At 41.8% G+C, this 11,912-nt stretch overlaps 1 protein-coding gene across 1 annotated transcript in view; it reads right to left on the reverse strand.

Annotated features, from left to right (window-relative positions):
* CAPZA2 (capping actin protein of muscle Z-line subunit alpha 2) overlaps positions 1-11,658 on the reverse strand; it is a 43,944-nt gene extending 32,286 nt beyond the window's left edge. Inside the window, exon 1 of the mRNA XM_009646803.2 lies at positions 11,613-11,658. Within this exon, the coding sequence (XP_009645098.2) occupies positions 11,613-11,658 (46 nt within the window). The remainder of the gene's footprint in view (positions 1-11,612) is intronic.
* Between the last annotated feature and the right edge of the window lie 254 nt (positions 11,659-11,912).

Raw genomic sequence — 11,912 nt, forward strand, 5'->3', positions numbered from 1 at the left:
GGCCACGGAACTGAAAATGGCCAGGTTTCAGAGGCCCCCCTGGCAGCACGCTCAGTGGCGGGCAGCGGCCGCGGGCGTTTGGGCCGGGTTGTGGGGAGGCGCCCCCCGCGGTGCGCTGGGGAGGCTTTGGAAAGCTCAGTCTGGTGCCAGCAGCAGAGACTGAGGAACTGGGGTGTGTGAAATGATTTGTACTGTAGAAGACTGGACATGGAAAAGGAATGTGGTCAACGGGAGGAAACAGGAAAATAAATGGATTGGAATTTTTTTTTTTTTTACCACAGGCGGTAAGAAAATGTGAACAGTGTTTTCCAGCAGTGGGGCATTTGGGGTGACAGGTTGCAAGGATTGCTTGGAAGAAGACCTAATAGAAGTCTTGAGGAAAACTGTAATAGAGGAAAGAGGACATTTGTGTAGCTCAAACCGTGTGGGTTTGAGGCCAGGGAAATTCGGTATCCTCTTCCAGCAGTGGCCCAGGGCAGATAGAATCATAGAATCATAGAATGTTTTGGGTTGGAAGGGACCCCTAGAGGTCATCTAGTCCAACCCCCCTGCAGGAGCAGGGACACCGCTAACTAGATCAGGCTGCTCAGAGCCCCGTCCAACCTGGTCTTGAATGCTTCCAGGGATGGGGCCTCCACCACCTCTCTGGGCAACCTGTTCCAGTGTTTCACCACCCTCATTGTAAAGAACTTCTTTACAGAACTTCCAGATGCCCAGGGACTGGTGAGAGAACAAGGCAGTACATGTTGGCGCTTCCTGGGAATGCTTCCTTGCTTCCAGCCAGCCGTGGCGGAGAAGATGGTCATCTTCCTCAGTGAATTCATTCTAACGAGGATTCTTGAACTATTCTTCAGGGGTCAGGTAGACAGTAGGAAGTTTTGTTTTCTTCCAGGAGCAAAGTCAGACTGGGAAAACGGATAAGCAGGAGAAGCTGCTTTGATAATGATCTCTTCTGGCAACAGTGAGACAGTCGCAGACTCCATTCTGCAAAAGGTGAAAAACTGTGGAGGCCTAAAAAGGAAACCAAAAGAGGAGTCAGATGACCTTTTTGAGAAATCCTTCCTGTTTCTTGGTCATAAGTAGAAAGAACATCAGAAATAATGTTGTCAGCCAAGTAGAGTGGTTTTTGTGGAACACTGGGATAAAGTCTGAGTAAAATGAGGTGACTGTAGGCTTCATCTCATTAATATGGGTGCCAATTTCCTAGATAATGTAAGAGCAAGGGCAGCTGAGAGAACAAAATAAAGATCCTCATTCCACATTCTAGAAAAGGACAACCTAAAGCATTACAAAGTAAATTCAAATGTTGCCTTGTAAGGGGTACATCTTTCAGCTTACTGCATATTAACGTTAGGAGACTCAAGTACATAAGACAATTACGAGCTTGAGAAAGATCATATGATTAGTATAATGAGGTTCGTGGGGAGAGTCTTGTGTGATGTTGAAATTTATGGTTAGACCTTGTTCTTCAGGATGGAAAAGGTAAAAAGGCTGGTGTATTATGCCAGTGTGGCCATTAACTGTTTCAAAGTCAGACAAGTTTCAGAAGAATAAGAACTTAATTATTTATGAATTAAAGTTCTAATTCCTTAAATGACATACAGTCTGCCACAGATCACCTGATCTTGCTAGAGAATAAGTTGAACTTCTTACCAGCCTGCTCCTAATGTGTGCGAAGAATAAAGTTCTGTATTGTTACTTCAAACTGAAGGAAGTATGGTGGAGGAATTATATCTCCAGTGATAACTCTTTGGTAACATTTAAAAAATACATTTTCTTAGTGTCCAGCACTGTGTACTTCATCCCAGTTATGATGGTGAAGGAAAAGCTGATCATTGACTGGAAAACCACAGATATCAAGATATAGCTAAGCCGGTCATGGTTAGTGGTATGAATGTAGCCAGCTTCTAGCCAAAGGATCTTGTTATGCTGTAGAGTTCATCCACATCTGTCTTTCTTGCATGAGTATTTGTACACAATGATTAATGCTCTCACATGCAGTATAACAAAATACTGCCCATATTGGTAGAATTTTTCAAGGCTATCATTCTAGATGCCCTCACAGGACTGTTGCATGGGAATGAAGGAAAGTGATATTGGACAAGAAGTTCTTACAATCAAATGGATATGTGGAAATTACAATGGCACTGAAAATCAATATATGAACAAAGGATGAAAATGAAAAAAAAGTCAAAATAATGAATGTATGAGTTGGACAACGTGTCTGATTCGGGAAAGTTGAAGAGAGATTTGAAATGGAGGATAAAGATAAAGATAATGGACAGTAGTTTGTTCATGTCAGGAACAAAATAAAGGACAACCAAGCCTAATGTTTGATAAGGCCGTTGCTGATGCAGTGTGGTGAAGTGTAGAGCAGAAAAGGTGCATCTAAAGGATGCTTGGTTTTGGAGCATCTTGCATACATTATTTGGACTCAATAATAAAAGGTAATGGTCTGTAGCAGGGGAAGGCATTGCGCAACATTCAGTTTCATGCAGCAGGATTTTGTAACTTCCACCCAGGAGTCTTGAAAGCAGCTAGGTCAGAAATGCTCCTGTTAAAAATTAATACACCTTGGGATTTGCCAGCTAGGGGATGTTGCCAAGGACATTGCTTTATTTAAAATTTATTAAGAGGATACCTCAAAAAGGTAGTTCTTACCAGATAAACATTGTTTTCTCATAAGTTAATATATCTATCTGTTGGATGTGCCATGTTTACACCAGGTTTTTTTCCTGAAATTTGCTGAAATTAGCTTGATGGAATGAATGATTCAGAGGAGGATGGTGTAGTCATCATAGATACTAATGGGAACCTTCTGCGGAGTACCCTGGCAGGTTCTTTGCTATGACCTTAGGACTTAATAGGAAATGAATAATCACGCAGAAATAAGTGCCATCTTTGCCTTGCGACTCAGTGTTTTGGAGTGCTTGTGTGTCTTTTCAGGAAGAATATGGAAATTTCGGAGAGGATTTAAAGAAGGACTGAAAATAATCCTGAAGATGCAGAACAAATTTCAGGGTGTGAGGCTTAGTGATGTCAAGGTTAAGAAGTGACTCAAGAAATAGTAGTGATACCTGAGTTACTTTGGAATTTATATGGATCCTGTCTGAAGTCATACGTCTTTACTTGCTGTTTTAAATTGAATACAGCCAATTCCCAGCCAGTAAATCTTCCCATGCTATAAAATTCACCCACATTAGTGATCTTCTTCGTGTGCCAGCGTCTCTACACATTGATCAAAGGTTATTTTGCACGACAGTCGCATACAGAACAGCCAAACACCCTATTGCTAGCTAGCTCATGTCTTAGTAGATGTCTAGTCCCACTACATGAAGCTCACTGTGAGCTGGCCAATCTGTCTGATGAGCTGCGTGTGGTTTACTGATACAATGAGAGAAAAACAAGTTTGTTTGTTTTTTTTTTTTTTAAAAAGCAGCTATTGAGCTTAATCTAATTGGACATTATAAAGCTACGAATCAAGTACCTTGCTGCTTTGCTGTACTGATGCTGTCTTTTCTTTCTGTATTGACTCTCTATTGTAGGGCCAGACCCCTGGCCCTTGAGTAGCATTGGAAGGAAGGGTGCAGCAAGGTCTCCCTGCAAGGCTGTCAAAATGGCTTGAAAGAAGTGTGGTTTCTGTGCTAAAGCCATCCTGAAGACTGCCGAGGAGGCAATGGGACATAGGGGTTAGCAGAGCACATGTTTTCTGTCCTGCACTGGCCCCGAAGATTGAGAGAAACAAAGTAGAAAAAAATAAATTACGTTTTCATTCTTCTTATTCAAGACAGGTGATTGGCATTTGACCTATTGCATCTGTTCAGAGGAAAAATGAACAAGAGGTATGTTTGGTGCCTACTTGTTTAATGTGGAGGATGTACCCTCTGTTTCCTAGGACAAAGGTGGAGTCTGGCCAAGGTCTGAGCCCCACTCAGATGGTGCTCCTGCCAGTGGGACAGGAGGAGTGCCCAGAAAGGTGTGATGGGCCGGTGGGCCATGTCCCTGCTGCCTGCTTCTTTCTGTGGGAAGTACCTCCCTGCATCCTGATACCTGTGGTATAAATCCTCACATTCCTGCAAGTTGGTGGGAGGCATACTCCAGTTCCTGAGATTCCCAAATACTCAGGGTCTTGGGAATTGCCTGCCAATTTATGTCCCTGTTTTGGTGGAGTTGGTATTTGCAAACGTCACAGTTTTCTCTTATAGAAAGCAAAAGCAAATAGGTTTGTTCTAGAGAAGTCGAATGTTAAATCCTTACAACAGTGTTGGAAAGAATGCTGTGACAGGAAGAAAAGTATAATAAAGTGCAACTGTAGAGCAAACCTGAGACTGAGCTTCCTTCTTAGATAACACTTGGGATCTTTTAGGCCACAACAGACATTCAAGAGAATGACTCAGTAGCCCTTTAGCTACTGTGGAGGTCCCATTTAGAGTCACAGAACAGCCCAGGTTGGAAGGGACCTCGAAAGATTATCTGGTCCAACCTTTCGTGGGAAAGGGAGGATAGGTGAAATTATTCTAGTGCCCTGTCTAATTTGCATCTTGAAAACCTCCAGTGATGGGGACTCTATCACTTTCCTGGGGAGATTGTTCCAGTTAATGATTTTTCTCACTGTAAAAAACTCTTTCTTATATCAAGATTTTTGTTGGTACCTTAGAATTTACTGTCTTTTGGTTTCTTTGCTTATCAAGTTCATGGTCTTGCTTACTGTGGCATTTTGAAGATTGTCGCAACATTCTTTATCCTTCACAACCGTAAGATTTTTATAAGTTTTATTAATTTTACATAATATTCTGTTTTTTTCATGGAGACCATGCATGTCATAATTCTTTAGATGAGAAATTCAATATTTAGAGTGGATTTTTTTGGTCAGTTTTAGGGGCCTTTATTACCACATTTACACTAGAATCGCTTTTTAAGTTCCTCCTAGGATTGCATTGAGATCTTATCCAGGCTTGTTCCTTGACTTCCTACTCTGTTTCTATTCTTGGGAGTTTTCTCAGCTTCTTTCTCTACCCCATCCTTTCCAAGAATAGTCAGCTGTATATCTTGCCTTAAGTAATTCAAATTCAAAGGCCTGCATTTGCCTTTCTTTTGATACGTACCTGTGTTGTAGGAATTAGATACCCATGTTCTTTCTTAGATTTATCTTAAAATGCAGGCCAGTTGTTTACTTCACTGGTTACAACAAGGTTAACTCTCCCACAAATTGAGGTGCTTCGAAGCAGGTATGCTCTTTCAAGAACTAGGAGCGGGCTTATTTATTTGTGATACAGAATTTTCATTCAGGGATGGGGATGCGCAAGTGTAGGGTGAAAAATAGCAGGTGTTGAGCATTTTAGAGGAAGGCAACTGAAGGAAGGAAATACACCCAAGTCTTTTTGGCTGCCGTACCTGCTCCCACAGCGATAAGGAGGTTGCAGGTCTTTGAAGGCAATGGGCAAACAGCGCAGCAGCATCTGCAGAGAGCCAAAGGCAAGAAGATGATAAGGATGAAGTGCTGCATACTAAAACATCTAGTTTTGGTTCTAGTTGGTCCCAAGCTATCTTTTGGAAGGAGCAATGATTATATAAGCCGAAGTATGTGCACATTTTCAGAGGTGCCAAAAAATTTCATATTCTACTGATTCTGAAGCCAGTAATCTTCATATGTGTGGTATGTGTCAGTAGGTTTCTCCTAACAAATTCATTATCTTTGCTATCTTAGTATGTTAACTATTTAAAAGCCACAGTGTTAGCTTTTAAAATGTTCTCTGCCTGCCAACTTCTTTTCTTCACCTGCCCTTTAACTTGAGTGTCTTGTTTGATAAAGTTGTTGGACTTGCAAAAGCGCTTCATCCAAAATTCTGTGATGAAAGAATCCTGATTTCCTTCTGAAATGTAAAATGAAGCACTGTCAATCAAAGAAGATCAGTGACTGTTTATAAAACATCTTTCGCTACAAAATATCTTCTCTCAATGCTGATTTATTTAATTCTGATGCAGCGTAAGGAACAACAGCGTAGTAAAAGTGCATTCTGAAAGTATTCTTGAAGTTAGCCGTGCATGATGGATTGCCAGTACTGAGCCATTTTAGGGATTTAAATTACAGCACTAGAGATTTCAGGAAAAATAGGACAACTAGAAAAGTTTTCTTTAGCATTGTTTACAGTGTCTATGGAAAAGTTGCTAACTTAAATGTTAGTCTGTGCTACGGTAATAAATACTTTATTAATAAATCATAGCCATGTGCTGTGACAGTGCTTTGGAAAGAAGAGTATTAGCATGTCTATTTTACAGCCTGTTTTTTCAAAGATAAATAAATTAGCTATAGACAGTTAGAGCTAGAGGTTTTCAGGGAGAACATTTATGAATTGCAAAGGGTTCAAAGAATAATCGGGGACTGGAAAATGTGAGCGATCCAATCTGGTTAGTTTGTCAGTAAAAAGCTTAAAGGTTTGTGAGTACTTATTGGGAGATAAGAAAGTTGTTAATAGGATATTTTGATGTATTAGGATATGATGGGATTCATGGCCAGAAGTTAAACCAGGACAAATTCAGGCTAAAAATAAACTTAGTATTACTTGTCAGAGTAGTTGACTACTGCAACAATTTAACCAAGGCAATACTGGCAATAGCGATTTTAGAGTAAAGGTTCACCATTTTGCTAGAAGATATACTCTACAGTTCAGAGAGGACTTAAGGAGTCTTGTGGCCTGTGTCGCAGAAGAAGGAAGATCCTGAAGCAATCCTCTCTGAGACTGTATGGCATGATTCTCTGAGCCCTTTTCCTGTTCAGTAACTGACAGTGAAAAACTGGAGTGAGAATGGAAGTGGCTCCGTGGAGGAGCCAAAGAAGAGAGTATAGTTGGAGCATAATGAACTGAATCCGGCAAGGATGGAGTACAGAAGGGGATCTGGCTTTTAAAAGGGAGTGAAGAAAAAGTACCAGGGAAATAATTACGGAGGTTAGGGTGGGTATTAATGAAGCAGGGAAGACCAGGGTCAAATAGAAGGTCTCCAGCTCTTTTGGAAGGGAAAAAGGATCCTCGCTCATGAACTGGCGGGTCTTGTAGAGAGGGCTTTAAACTAGGCCTGAAGGGGGGAGGGGATATAAACAGGCTCACTAGAGAGGAGCCTGGGGGTGTCACCCCATTGCTGGGGGTGAAACCGATAGCCCAGCTCAAGTGCATTTACACTAATGCACGCAGCATGGGCAACAAACGGGAGGAGCTGGAAGCCATCGTACAGCAGGATGACTATGATGTAGTTGCCATCACAGAAACGTGGTGGGATGCCTCCCATGACTGGAGTGCTGCGATGGATGGCTACAAACTCTTCAGAAGGGACAGGCAAGGAAGGAGAGGCGGCGGGGTGGCTCTGTATGTTAGGGAGTGTTTTGATTGTACAGAGCTTGACGCTTGTGGTGAGGCAGAATGCTTATGGGTGAGGATGAGGGGGGAGGCCATTTAAATGTAGACCCGCACACATACACACAAATATGGAACCTTCAGCCAAATAAAGCATAGGGAAGTGTTTTTAAATGGGTATTTTGCCACATGGGGAAATAGTTTTGCACTCTGGTCATTTCAAGCCAGCTTGAAAAGGGAAGCTTTTTCCTAATTTCTGAAAAAGAAGTCATCCAGAGTTTAAGAGCTTTCATTTAACACAGAACATGCACAAATTTGGTTGACCAAAGTATTGCAAATTTAGGAGGACTGCAATTACACTGGTTTTCACTTCCAGAATCTTCTCTTTTATGTGTTTTGCCTTTACAAGACAGAAAGGATTTCCAGGAAAATTAGATGGGTAGTCTACTGTTGTAGCCTTCTTTTAAGATCTCTAAAATCTCTTACATACATTGTGTGGTGTTCCAGAAGCATTGCCATTAAAGAGAATATACACTATTAGTAACAGCTAAAACTTTACATGCTAACTTCAGAATTTCCCACAAGTTTTTATTCATGCCTTTTTTGCCTCAGTGTGGGAAGATTTTAGGCTGTCCTACTCTTTGCATTTCAGGATATTGTTTCTATTCCCCACAGTAAAAAATATCTCACAAGTTTGGGCTGTGTCATTTAGATGGACAACTCATTTTACTATGATTTGAGTGGAACCATTATCCACAACTGTAAATTATATTACTATATTTCCAGTTTATTGCTCAACTGTGTCTTTAGACTGTTTTCTTAATTTTCCATAGTGAAGATCTGTTGAGATCAGAAATACTGAATGCAGAATACTCTCTAGTCCTTTTCTTTCTGGCGGTATATCTGCTCACCATGCTGTCTCTAGTCATAAGGAATGGTGATTCAATGTGTTGTTTTTCCTGGCCATTAGCTGCCAACCTCCCACTCCAATGCTTCTCTCGCCCTCTGGTTTTATTTTAATGGATTTTTCTTCCTATAATCAAAGAGCATAGTCCTTGTTTGCCCATGAATGTTTACACTCTATGGTTCTTCATAAAATCAAAGAGATCTAGTGTTTAGTCTTCCAGTGTAAAATCTCTTGGGTTTGGATGTAGTTAAAATACAAAAGTTCTTTATGCTTTTCAGAAGAAAATTAATAAATAGCTTCACTCTTCTAAGTCAGAACTAATATTTCACAACAATGTAACACAATATTTTGCATAATGCCGAACTGAAATCATAGTCCTTTGTAAAATCTTCTTTCTGAGTCCTCATAATTTCCCTTCACAGTTGGCTTATTCAGTAGCACTCAGTCCTTGGCTCTACCCCTTTATAAGCAATAGAGAATTAATAATTGATTGATAATGGTTGACTTTGACACTGTATCCCAATGCATTGCCCTAGAGAAGCTGGTGGCTCATGCCTTAGACAGGTGTACTCTTCACTGGGTAAAAAACTGGCTAAATGACTGAGCCCAGAGAGTTGTGGTGAATGGAATTAAATCCAATTTGTGGTTATTCACAAGCAGTGTCCCCCAGGGCTCAGTTCTGGAGCCAGCTCTGTTTAATATCTATATCAATGATCTGGATACGGGGATTGAATGCACCCCCAGTAAATTTGCAGATATCAAATTGTGTGAGAGTGTTGATGTGCTGGAGCGGAGGAGGGCTCTGCAGAGGGACCTGGACAGGCTGGATCGATGGGCCAAGGCCAACTGCATGAGATTCAACAAGGCCAAGTGTCGGGTCCTGCACTTTGGTCACAGCAAACCCATGCAACGCTACAGGCTTGGGGAAGGGTGGCTGGAAAGCTGCCTGGTGGAAAAGGATCTGGGGGTACTGGTTGACAGCCAGCTGAATATGAGCCAGCAGTGTGCCCAGGTGGCCAAGAAGGCCAATGGCATCCTGGTCTGTATCAAAAATAGTGTGACCAGTAGGAGTAGGGAAGTGATTGTGCACCTGTACTCGGTGCTGATGAGGCTGCACCTTGAATACTGTGTTCAGTTTTGGGCCCCTCACTACAAGATGTTGCATTGCTGGAACATGTCCAGAGGAGAGCAACCAAGCTGGTGAGGGGTCTGGAACACAAGTCATACGAGGAACGGCTGAGGGAACTGGGGTTGTTTAGCCTGGAGAAGAGGAGGCTGAGGGGAGACCTGATCGCCCTCTACAACTACCTGAAAGGAGGCTGTAGTGAGGTGAGGGTCAGCTTCTTCTCCCTGGTAACAGATGATAGGACGAGGGGGAATGGTTTGAAGCTGCACCAGGGCAGGTTTAGGCTAGGCATTAGGAAAAACCTCTTCACCGAGAGGGTTGTCAGGCTTTGGAATGGGCTGCCCAGGGAGGCGGTAGAGTCCTCATCCCTAGAGGTATTTAAAAGAAGGATAGATGAGGTGCTTAGGGACATGGTTTACTGGTGGGATGGCACGGTTAGGTTAACGGTTGGACTCGATGATCTTAAAGGTCTTTTCCAACCAAAGTGATTCTATGATTCTATGATTCTATAAAAAGGTTTAGTAGAGTATTTGAAATGGGATTATTTGGGGAGTATTTTTGATACTTAACCTGAGTCTGAGCTGGTGACCCTTGGCTCCCATTACATCAACAGGGAGAAATAAGCACTCCAAGGGTGAGATTCATCTGACCTAGTTAAGACATCTGTCTTAGGATAAGATTATTGGCTGTAATGAGGTGGCTTGTTCAGACCCAGCTGTCTAAATATTAGGTGCCTGTGTTATGACAGCCAAATCCCCTTTCAGTATTAGAAGACCAAAGGGCAAGAAGGTGATGGACCAAGGAAGGGAGACAAGGGATAAGGGAAAAACACACGGGACAGCTGAAGTTACAAGGCTAAGGGAAGGGAGAAAGGACTACACTTGTAATTCAGCATTGCTCTGTGCTCCTCTGGGAACCTGTACTCAGGGAGGTAAATCGCACACTTCTCCTTCACAAAGGACTTCATAGCAAGAAAGCTGTATTTCTGTACTGCCTTTATTGCAGCTCCTACTTGGACACCAGGAATGCTGTATCAGTAGCTATTGATAATACAGAGCTAGAGCAGGATTAGGATTAACAAAGGGAGAGGACAGGCTGTGGATTAGGAAGCAAGGGAGAATCCAAGTGTACGGGTTCTGCACCCCAGAAGGGCTGAAGAGGGCCTTTAAGATAACTGTGTGCTCTGATAGCTCTGAGACTTCTCCAACCTAAACCAGTCTAGCTCTCCTTTGGTGTACATCATTTGTTTGCCTTTGCTCTGTACCAAGATAGGTTGGGAAGAGAAGGGAGGACCAGGAGGAAGCAGCAGTGGTGCTTGGAGAAAGCAAATAAAACTGAGGAAAGCAAAGGAGCTGGAGCGCTGCTCTCTCCAGCCATTAACTTATTATAGGAATAAAACATTGACTCACAGGAATAGAGCAGCCACCTGATTTTGAAAAGCTCCATGAGAAAACAGAAAGATTCCTTTCCTTCCCTCTCATTGAGCCTGGTTCCTGTTTATATTTTTAGTTATTTCTTTCTGAAAAAGAAAAGTGTAGTCTCCTAGCTGGATTTATTTACTTTCGTTTTAAAGGAGACATTGTTTGGCAATTTTATTTTTCAACAGGAAATGGCAAATGTGCTGATTTGTTTAATGAAGTTGAGATTCACTGGAGAAGTCCAAATTCCTTTTTCTTTTACTGTCTGTAGAACTGAATGTTTTATGAAGATAAAATCTCAATAAAGGTGAACCATGCAAGCAGATGTTACTGAAGGGCTGGGAATTTCTGTGCCTGTGTAGAGAAAAATGCCTCTAGAGACAGTGGTACTTCATGCTGCTTAACAGTGGTGTGGGTCCTTAATTTTTGATCTTGTGTCACATATTAGAAGAAATAGTAGGAAGAGGAGTTAGGATTTTGAAGTAAAGCAATGTAATTTTGATTGTTTGGCCCCTGAATGATGCCCAAAATTAGTACTTGAGTACAATTGCTTCTGACCTCAGTAAAAGTCCTGAATGCTGCTAAATACTTGTGAAAATTAGGACAGTATCCAAATGTTGATGTGGGAGCATAACTTCAGTCATCTACTTTTGAAACAGTTGCCATGTTGTATATTGCTAAGAATGACATTATTCTATTAAGAGTTTGTTGGTTTGTTTTTTTTTATTCTGCAGTGTTTAATGGAAGACTGGCGCAGATGGTGGTGCCGTTTGCCTATAGCAGTCATGTAAACCCTGTCCTGCAGAACTCACCTGTGGCCTTAGAGCCCAAGATATGCTTCCGTGGGAGATCTGTCATTTCGTATCTCTGCACAGGGATGCAGTGAAACCACCTTAGATGTAAAAGAAACTGAGGAATTTATCTTACCATTCTCCTTTAGCAAAAGTAGTCCTATATATGACTGCAATAATTGCATTGTTTTCAATTTTCTGGTGCTCTAGAAATGAGTAGGTCTCTATCTGACTACAAGAGAACCAGGATTTCACCCACCTGGATTCTGAAGTTGATGATGACCGTGAGCCTCTTCTGGTAAGATTAAATGATCAGGAATC

This window comes from Egretta garzetta, unplaced genomic scaffold, assembly GCF_000687185.1.
Source record: "Egretta garzetta isolate BGI_Z169 unplaced genomic scaffold, ASM68718v1 scaffold169, whole genome shotgun sequence".
Taxonomy (NCBI): domain Eukaryota; kingdom Metazoa; phylum Chordata; class Aves; order Pelecaniformes; family Ardeidae; genus Egretta; species Egretta garzetta.